The sequence below is a fragment of the Tachypleus tridentatus genome, chromosome 7 (assembly GCF_004210375.1).
Source record: "Tachypleus tridentatus isolate NWPU-2018 chromosome 7, ASM421037v1, whole genome shotgun sequence".
Classification (NCBI taxonomy): domain Eukaryota; kingdom Metazoa; phylum Arthropoda; class Merostomata; order Xiphosura; family Limulidae; genus Tachypleus; species Tachypleus tridentatus.
In genome coordinates this window covers 150,319,276-150,344,166 of record NC_134831.1, presented here as the reverse complement: position 1 = coordinate 150,344,166, position 24,891 = coordinate 150,319,276, and the positions used below count along the sequence as shown (strand labels likewise).

The 24,891-nt window shown below is 30.4% G+C and overlaps 1 protein-coding gene across 5 annotated transcripts in view; it reads right to left on the bottom strand.

Moving 5' to 3' along the window:
• Window positions 1-664: 664 nt before the first annotated feature.
• Acn (apoptotic chromatin condensation inducer acinus) overlaps window positions 665-24,891 on the bottom strand; it is a 59,873-nt gene continuing 35,646 nt past the window's right edge. For 3 of the 5 annotated variants that reach the window (XM_076514730.1, XM_076514728.1, XM_076514729.1), the window contains exons 3-12: window positions 22,163-22,235; window positions 19,855-19,909; window positions 17,479-17,603; window positions 16,994-17,174; window positions 15,672-15,898; window positions 14,119-14,226; window positions 11,910-12,210; window positions 10,881-10,990; window positions 2,436-2,537; window positions 665-2,172 (exon numbers count right to left, since the gene is read on the bottom strand). In XM_076514730.1, coding sequence (XP_076370845.1) covers window positions 2,128-2,172; window positions 2,436-2,537; window positions 10,881-10,990; window positions 11,910-12,210; window positions 14,119-14,226; window positions 15,672-15,898; window positions 16,994-17,174; window positions 17,479-17,603; window positions 19,855-19,909; window positions 22,163-22,235 — 1,327 coding nt within the window. In that variant the 3' untranslated portion in view covers window positions 665-2,127. The remainder of the gene's footprint in view (window positions 2,173-2,435; window positions 2,538-10,880; window positions 10,991-11,909; window positions 12,211-14,118; window positions 14,227-15,671; window positions 15,899-16,993; window positions 17,175-17,478; window positions 17,604-19,854; window positions 19,910-22,162; window positions 22,236-24,891) is intronic. The other 2 variants (XR_013031596.1, XR_013031595.1) reach the window with 1 other exon arrangement.

Genomic DNA, 24,891 nt, shown 5'->3' with positions numbered 1-24,891 from the left:
TTTGTTTCATTAATTTAATTTCTAAAGTAGTTTTTAGTATTTTCATTTTAATCGTTTATAAAACCCAATTTTGGTTACATGATTTATTATAATAACTTTCAGATAGCACAAGAGGAAGATATAACAAAATATGAAAATCTCATTCTTCTTTAAAAATCCTACACTTTTTTGTTTTCTCAAATTGTCTTTACCACGTTTCTTTGCAACACAGGCTTTTAATTTTTTATGTATAACTTAGTATCTTATTTACTAAAATATCTCTTGATCACAATGCAGTTATTTCAAATGCTTGATCAAACTGACATTAATATAATATGCAGCTCTTTTATCAGTGTCATTCCATTAAATTACAGTAAGAGATACTTTTGTTTTTTCTGTTCAATAGTAATTTGATACATAGCATTGTGTTTTGGTGTTCCTACTGTTTCAGTGGTCTTTGCTAACCTACTGAACCACACAAAACTCCAAATACTTAAAAGTGTTAATGTTTAAATATCTGGCAAAAGACCACACTTAATTCTGCACTAATCCTGCTGTTAATAAACTATACATATATATTTCTTTTTTTTTTCAGTGTTTACACCACAGGTATCCATCCACACATTACCAAAATAGTAAAACATGGACTGTTTTTTATCAAAATTATTTTGTATTATCTACAGAGTGGGAAATCTAAAACCTTTATTATACCAGAACTATTCAATACGGCAATAACATTTATTTTTATAGCATGAAAACAAAATATTCATACTTAAGCACAAATAATTAAAATTTATTGGTTCAAACATGACAGTGACAGTGGATTTCTGTAACTAAGGGTAGCTGAACTGTTATTACACTGAATCTTACACAACAATTATGAATGTTACTTTTCACACTTATTTTACACTACAAGAACTTTTCTTAGAATTTTCCAATATCAAAGATTTAATTTGCAAAATGCAGGTTTTTCCAGCTCTGTCTATATGAAATACTAAAAATGGACTGAATTCACTTGTCACAGATATTAAGTGTTGGTATGAAATCAATTTTGTACATGAACACATCAAAGAATTAAGGATTAGAAAAAGAATCAAGAACTCAAACTGCTTCATTAAAAAAAAAGAAAGAAAAGAAAAATACTTTTCCACTCAGTACAATTACTGAGCCTGGATTAGGTTAAGATTTTCTCTACTGTCACCACTTAATGACAAATTTTCTTTAAACTCCAGTTTGCTGAAGTCATTGTTAGGTCGCTGAATGATTTGTGTATTTGTGAACTGGCTACAATGTTAGGTGACAAAATACTTGCAGAGTAATTCCAGTTCTCATTGCTTTCATATTTTTAACACCAGAGCTACATTGCCTGCCTATTTTTAGGCTTCCAACAACCCAAATTTCTCCACAAGTCAGATTTTCTTAAAGTTGTCTACCACTGATGAACCCATGCAGGTTAGATGCCCTCTGGGCTCGCTAGGGGACCGTACCGTACCAAAAGGTATGCGCGACTGTGCCAGGATAGTTAGCACTTCTCATCTGGAAGAGACACCTGGTGGTGAATGAAAGGCTAAACTAGTTCAAAACTAAATGTGCTGGTAATGAAAATACCAGGTCCTGAAGGCATATTTGTCTGTATTTCATACATTCACACAGACAAACTACAATACTTACAACAGATTTCTCAAAAAAGAAAACGTGCATAGATTAAAGTCCAGCAACTAAATCAGTACAAGTCATCTAACTTACATATACTTACTCATTTATTCATCACCAATCATTCAGGCAAATGCACCAGTTAACTTCACTTCGATCAACAATCACAAACAAAATTAAGTTGACTCGATTACAAACAGAGTAATGTTTTATTAATATACAGGCTAAGATTTTTACAAGCAATAACATTCAGTTTCAGTTCTTCATCATTACTTTCCTCTAAAAGTTAATTAAACTTATTTGTTATTATCACTCATTATATTGCTTGCAAATATTTAACATACACAAATACACACCACCACCACACACTCTTACACAAGATTAACAGAACACTGCTCATACATTCAGTACCTTATCCAAGGATAATCATTGACAAGTGTGCCTTCAGAAGTTGGTATCTGAGTTTTATAAATACTTCATCTTTCAGTGGACTTCTCAACGTCTCCTCGTTGCTGGACTCCGGCTCCTGCTTCGGCTTCCCTATAAACAGGTAAATTCTAGTTTCAGTGTAGCTACAATACAATAACCAGAGTTTTATTATGGAAGAATTACATTATTTAGACCTTCCCACATAAGCACAATAAAGATATCATAAATCACACAAACTTCAGATAACTATTAGAAATGTGAATCATATGATAATAAATAGCTGCAATCACTACCTATTAAAAACCTACTAAACCTGAAACAAAAATCACATTTTAAAATACACAATTGAAGTTTTCATATAAATTAAACCTTACCCTACTCTTTTCCTTCCTTTGTGATCTCATATCCTCCTCCTCTCTTCTACGTCGTTCTCGCTCTACCTGACGCTGCTTACGTTCTTCGATTCTGCTTTGAATCTAATGTAAAAACATTTTGTTTTTCTTTAAACTCATAATACGGTTTAAAGGTTTGGTGCCATAAATATATCATTCAAATTTCTATTTTGTCATCAGAATATCAAGTCTTGTAAAGCTTTAAAATTAAAATCTAATTTTTTTACATGGTATTAAAATAATACATACCTGAAAGTGAACATTAAACGAAAATACTACATGTATCTATTTCAAAGGTTTTAAAACTATAGCAATTTACAAAATATTAATAGCTAACTACATTTACTAATTTATATTATTTGGTAATTAGTGATCTGAGTGCTGCTTGTCACAGCAAGAGGAACAAGTTACTTCCATTAGTTGGATCCAAGTTTCTGATTTGTTAATTTTTATGCAACAGTGGTTTATAATTGGTAAATATAGTTTATATACAATTTACAGATGCAAGAATGTATGTGTGACATCTTAATCAGTATTCTGACATGAAAAAGTTTTACAAAACACGATGTTGAAATAAATGAGAAGTTTACTTTATCTGGATTTAAAAAAACTGAAACAGCTGAAAAGTCTTGGGAATTACTTATTCCTTAGTTTTTGGATTCAATATTTTGCACAAAAACAGGATTTCTCAAACTCTAAACTATCTAAAAACATAATATACAAAAAAGCAAGCAACTCAAATGGATACCTTCACCTTTAACCAACTAGAACTTGTGAACTACAGTACTGTAAAAAATACAAAGCCACAAGAAACAGCACCATAAGTTTAAACAAGAAACTTTTTTACAAAAGACTTGAGAAAGCAATTATCTTCATTAAAAAAACAAACAGCATCATTCATCTATGGTTATTCTATTCTCCAATGCAAGTTTTAACAGTCTCTGAAGACTTAATAAACTAAAAGCTCAACTCTCTCACTATGGGCTTGGTTCCAGGGACAGATCTCACAAATGTTCTGAGCTTTTTGCAGTTTATTAATTTTTAATACAGTAGGTGTAACTCCATAAAATTTGGCACACATATAGTTAACATTACAAGTCATTTGTATGCAAACAATTTTTAAATAAAATATTTTTATTAAAACTGACTACAAACAAATCAAACCTTTGTTTATTAGTCCAAGCGAAAAGTGATATTTATATTAAATTAAAATTTTTGTCTCAAAAAACTCCAGCCTCCTAGGCAAATAGAAAACTTTTTGGTAAAACTGTATATTTTTTGTTTTTACCTCTACCTTAACAGTATATTTCGTTTTTCAGCTAGTAGACAAACCAAAGTATAATGAAAAGTTGTAAACTTAAAAATAAAATGAAGTTGTACCTTCTTTTCTTTACTCATCATGAGATTGTACTGGCTTATACATATGTATCCTAGCTTCCAAAGTGAATTCACTAAAGTAATAACCATTCATTTTGAATCCGTGAAAAAAAAAAAAAGTTTATACTGAGAACAGGATAGAGAATGTATTGGCTTATGTATTCTAGTGTTTACAATGTGAATTCACTAGAGTAATAATACTGCAATTTGAACCAGTGAAAAATGTTTATACTGAGAACAGGACCTGGAATATATAAGCTTGTATATCAGTTAAAAAAGGAAAGGAATTTACCAGAGTAATGTGTGTATTTTCTTATGGTAAAGCCACATCAGGCTATCTGCTGAGCCCACCGAGGGAAATCGAACCCCTGATTTTAGCATTGTAAATCTGGAGACATACCGCTGTACTGGGAGGGAAAGGGGGGCTACCAGAGTAATAAATAACACTACACCCTGGATCAGCAAAAACAATAACACTGATATCAAGAACATGATGTGAAATATTTTGGCTTATGTATCCTAGTATTTACAAGAATTCTGCAGGGTAATATTGTTGCACTTTGAATCTGTGAAAACATTATACAATTTGGAGGCAAGTTAATAAGCATTGCAATTGTTTTAATATTGGGAATTCTTCTGGGATGTTAAGAATTTTGCAGTATACCATACAGGTGTACAAAGATATTATCAAAGTGCATGGTTATAAAATCTTATTTCCCTTTCAGCAATCTTATTTTCAACCATTAAACATAGGTTTTAAATCTTTCAAAGCATACAAATTCAGTTAAGTACTATGACTTTGGTTACTTTGCCATACTTTGTTGGAAGATGTAGATGTATTAAAAAGGACTGTGTAGTTATCATGCAAATACATTTGGCTACAAACATAACTAGTGACTGACTTTTACTTAGAAGTATTATTTATACAACATATGAAATTCTATTCAATAGTTTTAATATAGTAGTTTAAACAAAATCCAGTTTCTGTACTTCAATATGATGACACATACCGCTTCCAAAAGTCTTTTGTACACACACACACACACACACACACACACACACACAAAAGAACTAATACATGTAATAGAATACACACTAACAGAAAATATGTAATGTGTATTTTCTTCTTCTAGAGTGAGACACAAAGAGCACTCTGGGTTAAAGTCAAGGAATTAAAAGAAAAAGATACAGTTCCTCCTAAATGTTTATGTCTTCTGATGAAGAAACGAGTGTCAGAGAAATCAGATGTTGAGAAGGTTAATGTTTCTGTTGCAATGCCTCTGACAGAATTGGTGTATAGATCTAGGTAGATTTGGGTAGAACCAGCTCTTACTGAATTTGTCTTGTAGAATGATCAAGAATTAGCCAGGTTCTTCTTCAATGTACCACCACCATCCAGGCCAAATAAATATAAACAAGGTATACCACCACAGAAGACACACACACACACACACACACACACACACACACACACACAAAACACACACAAAAAAAAGAAGAAGAAAGGGAACAGGTATAATTGTCATGTTCTAGGATTGTCTCTTATCTGCAAAGATATATGGACCAGAGCAGAGAAACTCAACATACCTCCAATCAACAAATATGAACCTTAATCCAGACAGGCCACTTCACTGAATAAAAGTATTGATTTCTTTAAACTTTTAAATATAAAAGTGAGTGAAACAAATCAGTATGCAAACCATAGACAGGAACAGCAAAGAGGAGGATCTTAAAAGTAAAATGGAATGACATTACTCTTGATGAGATTTAAGCCTACTTAAGTTTGACTGTGGCTATGATACAGACTTATCTTTCTCTTCTGACCACTGGGGTCTACCAATTTTCCTTTTAACAATCCTTGGTTTTCTGAAATTTTCTCTAGGGAGAGGTTTTTATCTCTCCATTCCTATTGACATTTCAATAATAATAATAATGCTCTTCTTAGAACTGACCCTCACTATGATAAATTTTTAAAGGTTAGACTTATCACAGATTGTCCACTAGTATTTTGTTTCTCACTACTCTTCTAACAGAGAACTAACTATAGATAAACAGATTTTTGACATGAAATGTAGAATTGGTTTCCTCCTGTCAAGTAGGGTATCCAGATATGGGTTCTGGCAGAAGTTGTGATTGGAACTGTCTGAAGTTTAAAATTTACACACTCAAAGGAGGAAAAATTCAAGCTACTGGTTCAAAGGAATAACTGACAGAACTGACCAATACAACAGACTAGGATTTTTGATTTTCATGGACAACTTTTACACTTCTTTATTTGATAAACTACTGACTAGGCAAACCTATGCTTGTGAGACATGAAGAAACAACAGACTATTTCCCAAAATGATTGGTTTCTACAAACCTACAGAGAAGGGAAACAATTTTTTAAAGTGTGTAACTCTGACAGCTGTGAAGTGGTCTGACAAATAAGACATTTATGTACTTTCAATTTTACTATGAAAACAGTGACAAGAGGAAAGAATTCTAAGGTTACAAAACTTCAGTTAAATGTTGACTACAACTACTTTATGGAGGAGTGAACCTGAGTGACCAACACTTAAGTTATTATTCTATTGGACTTTACATCTAAATTATTTATAGTGTATACATAACAGATCAATCAGCTAGTATCATTACAGGCTTTCAAAATAAAACTGATCAGAGCTCATGTTGAGCTTCTACTTTAAAACAGACCAGGTAGCATTCTGGTATACCAATTTCAAGAATTGTAAAGGACTCAACTTATTCTTGACAGGCATTTTACAACAGTTAAGAGATGCAAACTGTGCCTTTCACAAAGTGGAATAACTAAATAATGTAAACTTTGTAACAGATTTCTTTGCTTTAAACATTTTAAAGAGTATAACATCAGTGTTGGTGTTCAAAGTTAAATCTTTTACCAAAGTATTGTTTATATAAAGGAATCTATTCTTTTTCTTTGTATACAGTTATTACTGTTTTTCTCTAAAAGAATGTAATGGTTGTACCTAAATGGAAAGCAGTTTCTTTTTCACATTGGTTTTTGGCTGAAACAATTTTTAAAGTTTTCTCTTATTATTCATGCACATGTATGTATAGTAGTGATGCACCTCCTCATGTGTTAAAATGTTTATAATTTTACATACAAAGCTTACTTTAGCAGTTTTTAAAATGCCAGTAGTAAAATACCTGTAGAAATGTGCAATTATTAATTTTTTTTCTGTGCATAACTGTGTATGCATGTTTTGAAAATTATTCCAATTCTTGATCCTTTCATTCTAATTCCTTTTATCATATGTCAGCACTTATATGTTGTTGTATATTAGTGTTTATAACTTTATTCTGCTTCATGAAATTTGTATGTGCATTGTTCATTTTAGATGTATAACCATTTGAGCATAGCTATTACAGAAAAATGTGTAAAACGTCTTTCTAAAATGTTAAGAATAAACCATTTTAAATTGTAAAGCTTCTAATGTTGCATAATTTACTTTTAATTTACCTCAGTTTAGACAGTAAATTAGAACACAATTTCAGCAAGAATAACTATATAGGCCTACAAAGTACAAAACTCTAACAATGCTTACAGTATTTTGTGAAATATAGAAGTTTTAGCTACAATATATTACATATTTTTGTGTATGTTATTATTTATTCACAAATAGTTAAATTTTAGTCATTTTTATTAAAATGAAGAATAAATAAATAATTTAAAAAATAAAGATTCATTACTTGTAGTGTAAGGATATTGTATGCTTATGCATTGCAGCCCATCTTAAGCCTTGTCATAGGCCTCACTCTATTAAAGAGTGGAGGGAGAAAGGATTAATTTCTATATGCTTCAAATATTCATTATAAATACAAAACATTCAAGTGACTACATTAATGCACACAAAATCCCTGTAATTTATAGTTATATATATATATATATTATAACCATAAGTGTTTAAGCCATAAACAAAACACATTAAAATTAAACAAAACATACTGCATATTTTTAAAAAAGATTCTGGGTACAAGCTACAAAGTGGGATTATGAAATATATCCTAGGCATTGGAGGTGACTGCGGAAGTAGGACCCACACTGCATTGAGAATACACTGTCTATCAATCTTAACCCTCAACCTCTACTTCGCATCTCATGTAAGATTAGAAATTAGGAGAGCAAGATGTGGGTGCTGAAGCCCACAACATCCCACATCTATATCATCCTTCACTGCCTGCAGACACTTGTGGGAAGGTGACTGCTCTCTCAGGTTAAAATAAGAAAAAAGTAAACATAAAAAGATTAAAATAAAATAAAAAGTGAAAAAATAATAAGAAAATAAGGTACTACCATTTGGGGGTAAGTAAGATAAAACTTACCTCTTGATATTAGCATTCCTTCCCCCAGTATGGTAGAGGCACCAATTAACATGACATTGAACCATATCAGTATATTAAGACTGCCATGCTTTTATGTGCAGCTCAAGATGTACATCCACATAAAGTAGTGCCAAGTTATTAAATGTCCTTATTTTTAACTAAAAATTAGTAAATTTTAGTAAAATTTCTGATATTACTTTCTTTGTATTTATTACAGAATAGTTTAATAATTTTATCTAAGATTTCTTTATTAAATTCATTAACTATTAATTTTTGAATCAGTATATCAACATTATTAATAAAATAATTTATTACAAATTTTACAATATCTGAATAACTGCAAAATTATAATGTTCATAACAGATGGATATGGGCACTTCACTATGAAAGGAGGGGGTAAACCTTATATTGGAAAGTCAAAATCTTTTCTATTTATATTGATATCCTTTATTCAATTACTTTATGAAGTATTTTCAATTTCTAATTCTGTTGGATAAATGGTGTTAATAACATATATTTCAGAATTATTTATGCTAATTAAACCATCAGTATATCTAAGTTACAAAAAAAATCTCGATTTGCATAGTTTAATAAATATATTTCATAATAGCATAAATATAAGTGTACGTTTATATATACATACAAATTTTTAATAAATTTCTTATTTCTATTTAAAGCACCAACTTAGCCATTACACTTCAATGGTTTCAGTAAAATTATGACTTTCTCCTTCAAGCTATTCACAAATTGCTAGATTTATTAGACTGTCCAAAAAGAGATGTCATTTTTGAACTGTGATGTTTGAAAAAATATAAACCAGTGTTGTAAAACATGCTTTAATAAAAGTAAACACAATTTGCTTCACCACACTTTTGCCAACATATAATGATGCTGTTTATATCCCTGCTGTAGAAATCAGAGTTTCTATAGTCAGTAAATTCCCTGAAAGCTTCTGCAGCTGCTTGGTTTTGAAAGCATTTATTGTTCAAAATGTTGTTGAAGTGCTTGAAAAAAAATGAAAATCTGAAGAAGGGCATAGGGAATCAGGTGAATGAGGAAGAACTTCATCTTCCCAATTCAATTTTTGGGGTGTCATCCTTGACATGCGGGGATGAGCCCTATCATGAAGAAGAATAAGGACCCTGCGACTCACCAGAGGTGGTTGTTTTTCACACGATTTTTAATGCATTTCGGCTAATTTTTTGACAATATTTGTCATCTGTGTCTGTTTTCACTATATTTTTAAAAATTTGTAGTTAATGATGCCAGCTGCAGTGCACAATGGCCTTTCTTTGGTGAAACTTAGGCTTTGGGCTGTTTTGCAATTGAGCCACTGTGCAGATTGTTTCCAATTGTCGTATGGACTCCAATTTTCAATACATGTTACTATCCGTTGCAGAAATGGATCATTTTGGTTCTGCAATAGCTGCAAAGAGCAGGTCTCATAACAATTATTTTGTTGATCTCCAGTCAGCTCGTGCAAAACTTATCCAACTGTTCATTTTTTCAATTGCACTCAGGTGGTTGGCAATGCTTGATTTGTTTGTGCCTAGCTTTACTGCTAGCTAACATACTGTTGTGCAAAAGTCTGTCTCAATTGCTTCCCTTAATGTGTTTTAATCTAAAGATAGCTTCCTTCCACGGTCTTTGTGGTCTACAAGACTTTCATCTCCATCTCGAAACTTTTGGAACCAATGCTGAACTGTACGTACAGTAACAGATCCATGAACCAAATACCTGGTTGATGTTCCATCTAGTTTTGGTAGCTTTTTATCCAAGTTTAAAGTCATAGAGGAACATCAGACGAAAGTCCTTTTTGTCCATGTTGCCTTGGGGTTTGCAAAACGTACTCTGAGAAGAGTTGAAACAGCTGATAATTAAGACATCTTGTAAGTGACAAATGTTGGATTAAACCAACCAACAAATAAGTTACTCAATATTCAGCTTCTACATGCCATCACAAGAAATATAACATTTATTTCTGGACAACCTAATACGTATACAAAACACTTCTCTTTCTATTATTCATTAACCACCATACAATAGGATGTGCTGCGAGACAAAAATCGATATTTAGCATTTTTTCTTCATATTCATTTTTAGATTAAGAAACATTTAACATTAAAATAAAATCTAAACTATAAACAATACTTTAGTGTCAATTTCACATTTACCAACAACCTGCAATATTTTGTAAAGATGTGTATATATCATCAAAAATCATAGTACAATTACTCTCATGGATACTTTTGGTTAGAAGCTGGTTACATCTAACCCAAGCCATGATGGCAGGGTTAAACTGATAAATAACTAAGGGATAAGCGAATGTAACTAGCCATTACTCTCTGCTGTCACTTCCTGAATATTTAATCTGACCAAATTATAGGTTTAGGCCACTGTTCATACTTTACCCATTGTCCCAAAGTACAAACTATATTTTGGTACCAATATAGTACAAGTCATGGATCATGATCCAATAAAACAGATTCTTCATTGATTTTAAATGGATTACTTACTCACTATAGTTGACACAACATACATAAATGGATTTTACTACCTATCAAAGAAATAAAAATTTTTTTTTTGAGAGTATGAGGTATTTAAAAACTCTTGGGGGTAAGTGGAAAGAGAAAGACTTAAAACTCAGGTTCTTTACCAGGTTATTCTCAGTTATAAGGGTTATTTCTATGTTACCCATTCACCCACCTGTTCTTCAGTTAGAGGTAACCAGTATATACAAGGAGTGGTTTTTGTCTTACGAAACAAGTCGTCTAGAAGTTTTGCTGAAGTTTCTTCTTCCTGTTTATGTCGAGAATCTACATGAAAAACAAAATTAACAATACAGGTTGTACCCTACTGAACTACATTAATAATTTAATAAACAAGATTAAAGATTAAAAATCACAAAACTTTGAGGGATTTGCTAAATTTCTAACCCTAAATCAAACTTTGATCCAAAACATTAAATTCTAAGTTGCAATAATTTCTGTTGGTATAACAAAGCATGGTGAAAAAATTTATCTGCAACCTATCTCTAACACTTTGTTTTTAGATTTGTCTAGTTTTAACAAGAAAATAAGAATATTTGGAAAAAAAGGTTAAAAATTAAATATGAAATGCATATTTAAGGTTTAATCTCCTACACTGCTGAATCTAGAAAAACCTAAAATCATCAGTATTCTTATTAAAATGATTATGAAATTTGATCCAATTAGTGCTGGTGCCTTGCCTTCATCATATGATCTTAAGAAGCCAACACAATAAAGCCTATTCTTTGGTAGACACCATTTGAATGGTCTCTCTTATACCTAAATTATGACGACTACCTTCTGGCTACTTCAGCCAATTTGATTAGTTTTTTTTATTGTTTTTTTTTCAAACACAAAAACACTTTACCTAATGACTATTAAAGTACAGTGTTAGTGGCCACACAGCATAGCCATGAAACAACAGGTAACTGCTCTACTTTTAAGACCAGAGAAACTTAAAGAAAATCTAAGAACTACACAAAAGATCAATTTATTTTAATGTTCTGTCACAAAAGTGATTTCATATCAATACAAGTACTTCTTTGACTTTTAAAGAAGCATGCTGTGTACAGCTATTTTTATGCCTCTGAGCTGAAAAGGGTTAAAATTAAAGCCATATGTAAAACACCACAGAACATTTTAAACAACTCTTTGATGCCAATACTAAAATTTTATAATTTAAAATAAACTGTTAAAGGTCATGCACCTTTTTTCTCTTTTTTCTTCTCTGCACTTCGGTCTTTTTCCTTTTCCCTTAATCTTTTTTTCTCTTCATCTCTTTCAGGAGATTCTAAAGGAAGTTTTCCAACATCCCACTCTCTAATTGGAGCTGTTATTCTTTGCCGTACAGATCGATTTTTTTCCTTTTTTCTCTCATTTTCCTCCACATCTTTGGCCTTCTTTCTGTCTCCCAACCACTCATCTCTGTGTTTATGTTCTTTGCTTTTATCTTCAGTAAGGACAGTTTTCTTTATTGGTGGTATTTCTTCATATAAATACTGGTCCAACTGTCAGAGTAAAACAATGTTAAACATTTATACACCATAGTAGTTTAAATTGGAATTTTAATACATTTCATATTTATGTTAACAATCATTACAGGTTTTCCTATGGTCAGGAGTATCATGTTTGTAGGCTTACATTCAAAATTTTTTTGAATTACTATTTTATTAATGCATGACAATAAGTTTGTTAATAAACTGTACAACTATAATTTTAATATTATTCATTAGTTAGTTTAATTTAAAAGTAAATATTGGATAAAATCCTAAATATCAATTTTTGTGTCATGGTATATTAAATGTAGATTTGGTTCAAATTTGATTTAATGTTCAAATACAAAGTCTGTAGTTTATTAGGTAAATAGAAACTCAATTTACAAGTACTGACAAGGTAGAATAATTAGAACCTCCTATGTTTTCTGAGACAATTATACTTAATCAAGGTGCCCCTCCCATCTTCTATTTTTGGAAATGCTCATATACACCTAATTTGCTGTAAGACAAGCATAACCAATCAATAACTTGGAATGTTCCTCAAGTGATTTTCTCAGCCTTTGCAAAGTCCTTATGCAGGAAACCTTCTTTTTTGTGGTAAGATTGAAGTGGAAGGGTAAATTGGGTTTGAAATGTACATTTTAAAATCCAAATACACTTTAGTTACTAAACCTAATAAATTATAGTGGGATTCCATGCTACTAATATATTACGATTTTCTCTCTTGAAATGCATACATAAAACCTAAAAGAATTGATTTTCCATCCTCTTTGTGCAAAATTTGACAAGGCCTAGGAAATTATAACAAAGAGCAAGCAAATATTCTAAGTAGAAGAGATTATTTTCTTTATTTCTCTATTTACTGTTTAAGAAGAATAACTGAAATGTAAGATATTACTTGTAAACAGTAATAATGTATATACAAACATACATGTAATGCATAGCCAAAATGTGATTTTTACAAAATACTGGTCCTCTACAACAAAGCAAAACAAGTTACTTAAAAAAAGCCAGTTTTATACTATTAGATATAACATGAGTGCATGTGTACCATATTATTGTAATTTCTGAAATGTTAGTCAGAAATGATTGAGAGCTCAATAAAATATGACACACACACTCAGATGTATGATGTTATTCGATTTAAGCTATTTACACTAAACATTCATGGTTTCATCATATGATCTGCAGTCATTCTCAAACAAAAAAGCATAATTTATATCTATTTCCTAATTTCTTATGTTGGTTAAATATGACTTAATTCATACATAGATACAATAGTAAAATTAACAGCTGAAATACAAAGTTATTCTTAAAAAAAGTTTGATAATTACTTTGAAGTTCTAAAGATTTTACATATAAAATTTAATTTGTTAATGCATACAAATATTTTTAACCTTAAAATCAAAATTACTTTGCATGCTGGACAGTGAAAACTCAAGAGAAAAAACATGTGCTTATCATTACTGATAAAAATCTTAAAACTGAATTTTAAAAAAATTGGAATGTGTATGAAAACCTTGTAATGTTTACTGATTCTGCAATTTTTTGTGAAAATATTCTTACTGTATTAAAAGTTATATTACAAAAACTATAATACACACACACAAATGGTTACAAGGTTGGTCAGTCCATTACTCACCAAAAAAGTTAAATATCTGCTATACTTTAGAATTTTCCCAATTAATGGTTTGCTGAAAGGAGTTACATTAAACAACTGCTGACACCAGGTATTAATAACGTGCTTGACTCAAACAGTATTTTTTCAAGTAAAATATGGATAAATATATCAAGTGTTTACAAAGATGTGAAATACTATAAACATCTATTTTTCATTCATAGTTAATTTGCTATAACTAAGTGCATAACTGAATTTTTTTCTGAAAAACATCAAATTTTTAAGAAAAAAATGTTACAAACCTCTTCTTTGGTAGCAAAATCTACAATTAAGGTTTTAGGATTTGAAATAGGCCACTGCACTCCATGAAGTGCTTTTCTTGTCTCCTCAGCCTGTTCTTCAGTTTCATACTGTAACAAAGCACACATTTTAAAACATTTATGAGTTTTAAGTTGCATGTTCAGCTTATAATGAACTTTAGAAATGTAAGTTACAAAACAGAAATTAAGATATATGAAGTCCCCAGACACAAGAAATATCAATGAACACATTTTTCTTTTGAAATACAATCAGTAAATGTGTGTTATTATTGGTTTACAAAATATAAAACCCACATTTGGATATAATAAGTATTTCTCTTACTTTTTTTTCTAATTTTAAGAATACTTTATAAATGCATTTCTAATATTTATATGATCTTATACTCAATACCTTCATATAAATATTAAAATAAGTATACATGTTTTAAGACTCATGGAACTGTAGCATTATGAAAATCCCATTATTTGATTTCTTGAACTATATATAGTGCATTACTTTGTTCTTCTTTTATAATTAGCAAAACTTTTTACTATAATGATTGCTTATAATTGCCTCACTAGTTAACTAAGATTCCTATTACATGAAGTAAAAATAAAAACATTTATGGAAATCAGTTTCGTATTGTTTGGTACAATCTTTTCATGTCAAAATTAAAAGAAACTAAATTACTTTTATTTCTTCTTTCAAAACCTTAAATTGGATTAAATCATGCATATGGCTTTGGCTTAACATGCAGTATGTTACAAAGTGAAGATTACGATTATCATATGCCAAATGCAATACATCAAATCTAAACAAAGTGAACAAGATAAAAGCAAAATTAATTTATTACAAGTCATTAGAGAATGGTGTTTATTTTTTCAGCTATACCATGGTATCATTCTACTATGATTCATTATGAATGCTACTAAAATTGCTATAATCAAAGTACTAGGTTAGAATATTATGACAATATAACTATTTCAACACCAATTATATAAATGTGACACCATAAAAAAATAGACCAAGCCTTGATGAACAAGATAATTATTAAACAAGACAAAATTATGTCCATTTCAATAAGCAAAGGAGAAGATTGTTACCTTCACTTGAATGAACAATATACAATTTAGTTAACTCATGAAGTCTGATCCAAAATACTTTTTCTTTAAAAAAGCTGATATTAATGAACTTCTATAAACTACTAATCTAACACAGCTCACTAAACAGCTTATATGACAGTTCTATTTACTTTTGAGAAAAAATGCAATTATTAATTGAAATTCTTAGAAACCTACCAATCACTTCAATATAAAGTTTACCTGATTTTCCTTATTACTGAGAAAACACTAACTATAAACCTGCTGATACTAAGAAATAGTTATTGCATGCTCAAAAAATATTGTTACATCAAAAAAATTCATAAGAAATATTATAACTACAATGAAAAATTGTTACTTAAATGTGGTGGACCATTTTAATGAAATGTACTGAATTTTTTCAAAACAATTTGATAGTTTCATTGCATATTAAAAACGCTATTCAAATCACTCACCGTAACACAGCACTTGGATTTAATTTTATCAATCCAAAATCCTCCATCCACTAAAGTACCAGTTTTAGCCAGGAGATCTTTCAACTGCAGTAAGGTAAAAGGTCTAACTAAGTTACGGATAAAAATAATGTTGGACTTTGGATTCTTTGCTGGAGATGGAGTGTGTTCTTTGTTTTCTTTAATTTCAACTATCTCTACTTCCTCTAAAGGTGCATCATTAACTTCTTCTGCAAAAAACAAAATATAACAGACTTAGATCTCTTAAATATAACAAAACAAAATCCATCAACAAAAACATTCATGGCAATATTCAAACAAACTATTAATGAATGCAATTCAGATAAATTTTTTTTAATTCCTAGTTACACTACAGAAACAAATCACAAAAGTTACAATGTACAAATACACATATTAAAGTTATTCAAACTATCTGTTCAAGAACAAGTACTAATGTGTTTATGTTACAGCCCATACAGAGTTTTTGTCGGTTGTGCATGTTTCGCTTTTCTTCTAAGATTGAACATGCATCATAGAAAATGTTACTGTTAGAATAGTAGTTACCAGTCACAGCTGTAAAAATTAATTATGATTAAATTTGAAATATATGTAGGGTATTATATTTTTTGGTAAAAATATGAAAGAACTGCATCATGCTTATAGAAGTGTTTTAAATAATTCTATAGAGTATGTACAATATCTCGTATCAATTTCAAGATCATTTTAATTTGAATTTTTAAATTGTGCACTTATCTTTCTGGAACTTCACAGGGACAAATACTGTTTACTAATGTAGAGACAACCGAGGTAACATAGACAATGTTTACACCATACACTCAAATGTACACAGAAGAAAAACATTACAAGAATATCTTGCCATGTAATAAAGCAAGTAACATTATACAGTCTAAAAAGTAAGAAATGCTACTAAATGAGAATCTTCCTGAAGAAAACTGATATCAGTAAGAATTTAAGTCTCTTAATGCAGAAGTTTCAGCTATACAAGTTAACATCTCAAATTGAACTGCAAGTCTCAGTTTCAGTCCACAAGCCATTACAAAAGGAATTTGAATTTTTATATTTACTAACATGATTAATATATCACACATACACATTTCAAATATTTTTCTCACTCACTAATTAAAAAACACTACAAATAAAATTTCAATGTACATATAAGCATTTAAATTGCACAAATGAAAAGCCATTTTTTACCACGCTCCCAGAAATGTTCACCAAAGCAAAACCTGTAAAACAAGTTTGTTAACCAAATCTGCAAAAAAAAATAAAAATTAAAAACTGATTTTAAAGTTGTTCTGACTCACCTGGTTCTTTAGAAGGAGCTCTTGGTTCTATTTTAATTTCAGGCCTCTTTAGCTTAATTTCCCTCTTAGGTGGTGGTGGTCCATCTTCAGGACTGTTAGCAGATTCAGAGTTAGGGACAGGATCAGGAGAGGGATTCTCTGGAGTAGGAGGAGTCTCAGGCACATCTTCAGGAAGTAGATTCTGGATAATGCGATTATAATAATTTAGTTTCTAATCTACAGACATTCAAACTAAACCTAATAATTCAACTCTGTTCCAAATAAAGTACATTTAACTAATTTTACCACAAAATAATAAGTTTCTAATAATTAAAAAATCCAAAGATCACAGACTAAGTCCTATATAAAATATGTTGAAATATGATTATTTTTAGATCAAACATCAAGTTAATAATTTGTGTACTTATCCAAATTAAAAGTTCGTTCTTTTCCTTTATATATAAACACTCCAGAAACCAATCTCTTAACAACAATAATAAAAATACCTTTAATGCATCAGTAGATATACTCAGTGATACTTTGGGTATGGAGTTCATGCTTGTTGCCCACTTTCTCTTTCTTCGTGGCTGAGAAATTTCATCAGATTTTACAGTTTCACGATCCTTGTTACCTAGTAATATCAAAGATAAACTCAATTTAGCATCGAAAAGAAATGGATTTTTATTTCCAAATGGAATACAATTTCTCTTTCTATAAGTATGAATATCTAGGCAGCTTTTAGCACTATTTACTGAAATTAATAGAACAGTAACATTTTTGTCTCTTTATACACAGTTATAAATATTAACGCATTCAAATAATTCATCACCAAAATGAAATGATGATTAACCCTGTGTGTAAGTGGAGGTCAAAGTGCATATGCACTACTGTAGGAAACAATTTTAAAGTGGTTAGGTCTTTTTCAATAGCTAAACAATGTATGCAAAATCACACTACTGGTATGCAAAGCACATCATTTCTAAGAGTGTCTGAACACATGCCAACAGAAAATATTTTGAAAGTTTAATTCAAGAGATTGAACCTTGAGCCATTGTGTAAAACACAAGTTGTAACTATATGTCCTGATAAGAAAGAGAGGTCAGCACATAGCCTTACTGCTTCTCACAGCCCTGACATTCCAAAAACTTCCACAGAACCATTCAAGAATGTATTATGTATTTGATGTAAAAGTTATCAACTATTAATTTTTTCCCCACATTACTGATTTAGCAACAGAAACAGTAAACAGGAAAACTGAAATAAACTGCAGATACGTATTTTGAAGGTTCTATACATCACGTAAATACACAATGTATGAAACATTTTTATTCTTCACATGAACAATACACCATTAGTTTGATCCAGTCTGAAACAGACTAATGTCACCAATTCACAGATGTATCTTGGGTGCAAATACTTTTGCAGTGCATTTTTATGTACAACACCAATGTATATTTTAGTAAAAGCTTACATTTCTCACAGATATTTACTCAGAGTAAATTCAAAAGCATAATCAACGTTCCTTTTATAATATAAAAGCACAGTCCATTGGACCAACTCTCTGCACATTCAATTATACCAGGTGCAGGTCATTCACAATGGCAGGTGAAAAACAATAAAAATAAGAGGTACAACTAGTAATTTGTGATGACGAGAAAACCCACTTGTAGAGAAAAATATATGTAAAAATGACTGATATGGGTTGAGAAAATAACAGGAGTATCCATCTCTTCTCCTGGCTCATTTGGTGCACCTTAAAGAGCAAGGCAAGCACTTCCACCAAGATATACTGGACTTTAAATGCTGCTACCAAGGAGCATATAATGAAAACATGATGGAAGACTATATTTGGGGGCTGATATGTGAAAGTGATTTACATTACAGTCGCAAATCTTGAGAAACTACTCCAAAACATTTTTGTTCATTTTTGTATAACTTTAGTATAAATACGTGTAAATCTTAATTCATATGTTGTTTTATTCAGACCTTATGTAAATGAAAATGTGCAGATTTGCCCATTTTTACATAGAAAATAGGTTAATTTCTAAATTTCATTATCCAGGTTACAAAAGCAAAGTTTGAAGGAAATAATGGCCATTTTCTGTACTTTTACAATATAAACAATTAAGAAATAACACATACTATCCAGAAATGAAATTTGTATTACATAGTGTTACTGATCTCGATTTTATTCTCTCTTATGATTAAATCAGACAGTACATACAACCATCATTCAGTGCTATTTATGCAGGTTTCCTCCACATTTATTCACAAATTTTGCAGCTAATCTGAAATTGGTATTATAACTTCTTGTCCTACAAAATTTGAGCATATTCATGGCCAATTTTCATTACTATTTTAAAGTGCTGATTTATAAATGTATGTGTGCGCACAGGTATTTTCTTTCATAAGGGTAGTAAGCCAGTTCTTATGAATAAGGAGCAGGTTAATTTTGTCACTTTGTACTATCATTCAAAAATTCTTATTAACAATTCTTCCCCCCTTTTGCAAACTTGAAGTTTTATTTCCAGATAGTTTTAGGTATGTGAAAAATAGAAGCACTTAAAACTGAACTATTTTAGATACAACAGAAAAGAACAAAATTTAGTCATTGAATATTTTTAGCTCTTGCATGCCTCCATTCCACACAACAGTTGTCACATATCACCCCTAGAAAAAATTCTGAACCCCCAACCCCTCTGAATGTACTGCATTTAAGATAAACACATTTCATAAATGCTTAATATAAAACTGGCTATTCATCCAAGACACTTTTTACTAAAGCCAATAGCAAAATGTTATATGCACAGGCATGAACAAACTGCTAAAACCTACTTTGAACAAATAAATTTATTTTTTGCTGTTAAATCTTTCAAACCTACCACGAACAGATAACCTCCTGGGTGTCAAGTTGATTGGTGGCCTTTTCTTTTCCTCCTGGAATAATAAGTATACATGTGTGAGTTTTACAGGGTGAACATGCCAACAACCAATAATTTTTTTATTGGTTAACTCAACAACACAAGCCACAAAAGAATTTTTTTGTAATATGAGAAAGCTCAATATGAGGATGACATTTTTTTCTCCATTACAACATTTACATAAAGATTTATACATATATTTTGGGAATAGTAAATGTCAATACAGAGTGAGTACAGAAATGTTTGACAGTTAGTTAGGAATAGAATGATCAGAATTATAAAAATGTCTTGTTTTAATATCAGTTCTAAAGATTTAATGGTCTTTTTGCTTTAACCACCACAAATGCTAATATATCAGCAGCAGATACAATACGTAATATATATGTAAAACATTTCTCAGCTCTTTATCTATACTGTAAATAAAGGAAATACAATGTATTGGAATTAAAGATACAAAGATGCTGTACTATATTATTTTGGAAATATTTCACAAGTAGTAAATGAATAGCTTTGGTTCAATTTATTAATTTAATTTTGTAAAGGCAGAAAAAAAAAACATTTTAAGTGTTGAGGTTATGATTTTACTAATAGTTCATTTTACATGTTAATATGCAAATATTAGCTTTTCAGATATGCAGGTATGTAAAATTTAAAGTCCTAAGTTTGTTAATGATTCTGCAACATGAGCATGAAAATCAAACTATTTACTAAATAGTAACTCGACTACTTAGGCAACAATTTCATCAAGAAAATATTTATATTAAGTTTTTAAAAGGATTTAAGATGCTTACTGGGCTCCTTAAAAATCATAGAAACATTTGTTTTACTAAATTATTGCCAGTCAATTTGTTTGCATTCAAAGTCAAACTTCCAACTGTCACTTCACTTTGGATATATTTATAAAGGGACACCCAAAAATACTGAAGAATGATTGAATAAATTTGTTCAAATTACTGGCCTTTCCCAAACTTTATTTTCAGTAGAATAACAGTTGTCTAATTTTGTGGTTGGTCAGACTTGGAATTCTTATTCGCATAAAATGTCTTACACTGTATATTGGAAACTACTGGGAAGAGAACAGCTAAACCAAAATAAGTGTTAAATGTTATACAGAATGGAGCAAGATGGCCAAGCATAACAAAATAAATGATAAGCTTCGACAAATAAATTTTGTATTTGTATGAAGGATAAAACTAATAAGCTATATTTCCTAAAGAAAACCTCCCCCTTATTTTAAAGGTATTTTTGAATTCAAGTGAAGACCATTATTTCCTCTTCAAAGATCCACTAATGTCCAGTTTGGTTTATATTAAGTCCTCTTATGACATGAAATCATTCTCTAACATAATATAGATCTGGTTTAACCAAAACTCACAAATGGAAAACATCCCTTCTTAATCAATGGCAATCAAACACAACTTAAATAATTTGTAATTTTTAACCTTCTAAAAAACCTAAATCAGATACTGATAATTAAAAAAATGGAAGTAAGTAGAACTGAGGGAAACTAGTATTTTTCAATATATTAACTAATGACTGCATTAACTGATTGGTAGAGTTACTCTTCCAAGGGAAGAAAAAGTTGACAATTAGTGCTACTGAATACTTGTCCTCTTCTCAGTCAGTGAGTTAAAGAAAAGGGGAAGAGGAATTAGTGATAAGTTATGTCAGACAGTCTTTTTTCTCATCAACAGTCCAAAAGGGAGAAAAAGTTTGAAACAGGTGCTGCCAGCTATCTTCCATCCAGTCAGCATGTAGTCATATAACCCTAGTAACTATCAAAACAAAACAAGGTGAATAAGTCTAGTGGCAGTGGGAATGAAACTCAAGCTCTCAAATCTAGGATCTGTAACTTTATTTTTTTTGTAACAGATTGATGAATGCTGTAGTGCACTTTATTTTCAAATTTTGGTTTAAAATAATATTTTAAATTTATGTGAACAAAGAAACATTCAATAGTTATACTGTGAGTGCAAACTCAGTAAGTGATTTGAAAAATAAGAACATTATGTTAGTATAACATGCCATTGGGCTATACTGTAATATGTTGACAGGATAACATTTTTCACTGTTTTGAGTAACTTTTTAATTTTTCTCTTAAGTACTTATTCTTGTACAGACAAGAACCAACTACTACTCCCTAGTCTGATGGACTAAGAAGTAAAAGAAGTTAAAATTAGATTTAATCAATGTCAAATCCAAAAATAAGTACTATTTCTGACATATCAGAAGAAAAAAATTTACATCAGATCTTTCACACAACACCAACCTTTGCTTGAATACCTTCTTCAATGATTTCTTTTTTATGTTCATCTACAGTCACCTCCAAGATGTCAACATCTCTGCAAATAATGAAACTTTCTCAAAGCAAAGTACATTGATAATAGAAACAGCATCAAAAACAGAGCCTAAATTAATGAAATATTAGAGTATAACTAAGCATCAGTTAACAGATATATCTACCACAAGGAAAACAAGTAAAAAGCATGAAAAAACCCTGGCCCAGCAAAGCACCAAGCTATAATCATCTGTCGAAACAAGAAAACTTCTTAACTAGTAAAAATGCTCATTATGACTTCACTACTGTGAGACTTAAAAATTAAGAATGTAACATGCACAACACTCCAAAAAGTATGACAAATTTGTAATTGGTTTAAAATTTAGTATTCTCTATATCTAGACACATCTGCATGTACAATAAATTTATCACCGGCCTCAGCAACAAACTTTAAAAAACTTGAAACACAACTCTTACCTATGTCATATTCCAAAATATCTAACTGTTCTCACATTTACACTTGCATGTTTACTTACAAATCTGAAGCTATTCAGTGATTAATGAAACAGAGTTTAATATGAAGCCAGGTCATACATTATGTAAGATTCTCATACCTCCATACAAACAACTTTCTATGACTTTTGACCATTCTTCTGCAACACTTCATCTACATTTCCTTAATGATATCTACAAAAATTCACACTTCCATGACACAGATGGCACTAAAAATGCCTATTCAACGTGCTAGAAAGTCAAAAAGTCTTTTAGACAACAGCACAATCTCAAGGGCTTTCAAATGAAATAGTTTACTTATAACTTGCCTTGGCACTGACAGCATTATTCAATATGTGCAAATAAGCAGTTTGAATTTTAAAATAAAGCCACAGTTGTATAAGTATGACTCATAACTAACAAAAACTTTCTCTCTAGGCAGCGTTCTCTTTCATGTCAATATTCAAGGATAATTTCTCCTTTCAGTCAGTTTTAGATCATTTAATCTAGTTTCTAACAAGTATGGATTTATTGTTTTATCTATAGCTATTCTGTGATAATTATCTGACTGTCAAATTGCAATTAACTGCTTTCCTCAGCAATTAAAACTATACACTTATCTTTCATGTCTTTTCATTTCAACCTGTTCTAACAAACTTGTTTTTAACAAAATGTTATCTTTTTTTCTCCTTAAGTAGATATTTTGGTGTGCTTTTTTGAGCAGGTGTTATATTTTATATAATATCAGAAATGTACAAAAATCTGTTCAACATTCCTTTTAGAGCTACATTTTTAGTATGTTTTTCCACTTATGCAATTTTTTTAAGTTACCTACATCCATAACTTACATATCAAATGAATTCAAGCACTTTCTACATTGCATCATATAACTTGAGTTAATGCCCTAGACCAGTCATATTTTAAAGTTATCAATAGCCAATACACATTGAAAATCCATTTCTCCATTATTTTAACCAATAAATGCCTTAGGATTAGAATAAATCTATACAAATGTTTATCAGATAAAAACTGAAAAATCTCTCTCTCCAAATGGGTTTTATTTCTTTGAGATCTTTACTAATACAGTTGTGTTTATAATCTTATATTCTCAGAACTTTACCCTTAAATTGCTGGTATGAAACAAAAAAAAGCTGAATAAAAGCCTGTAAATGTCTTTCTTAGAAATTATGAAGTTGCAAAACCTCTGTTAAGAAATAACATGCCTACCAGTAACAAGTGATGTTCTCATTTTTTCTGCAACTATCCATACCTGCCACAGATAACAAACATGCCATGCAAAATATCAGATGTCTTATGAATTGTGTGCCTTTATTGTTTTCTACTTATACTAAACTGATCACAATATGACTAAACTCATAAGCAAATAGGTAGCTGTTAAGGTGAGGATAAATTCAATTGTTGCAAATAAGCCTGATTAATATATTTTTTGTTTTCTACTTATACTAAACTGATAACAATATGACTAAACTCATAAGCAAATAGGTAGCTGTTAAGGTGAGGATAAATTCAATTGTTGCAAATAAGTCTGATGAATATATTTTTACCAATTAATATTTTAATATCTAAACTAAATACAGTACAGAGCACAAGTTCTAGATATGTTTGTAGATCAAGAAGCTAAAGCTTTCACATGAACACTATCTATATTGTAATATTATAATCCTTTCAATAATGCATACAGTGGCTAACTAGAAAAAAGGCAAAGACAAAACAGAATTCCAGTGTTTAGCCATTAGCCAAAGGACACCAACACTTCTTTACCAACTGATAAACTAATCATGATTATAAATATTCAGATAAGCTACAGTGATTGCAAGGGGCTTCAAGTGCAACATTTCTAGGGAAGGGAGACATTCTGATAATTAGTAGTCATTTCTGGTAGTCTTTTGCACTTCCTTCTAGCAGTACATTTTCCAGTTGATTACCCAGGTTAACAACTGAAAACTGTGTTCAAGAAGTGTTTCACTTGTCTTTAAATTTCCAATTAGAAAAGGTAATTTTTAACACGCAGATTTAATATTTCACACTGTATTAAAAAAATTAACTTGAAATTATGATGTTCCAAAGAAATTTGTGTCAACTGACTAGCTTATATCTACTAAGGAGCATGAATCTTAAGATTTTTCTTTGCCAACTTATAATTTTTGTAACTCATGAAATAACTGAAAAACATTTATCAGTGACAAAAAAATGTTTTTAATCATTAT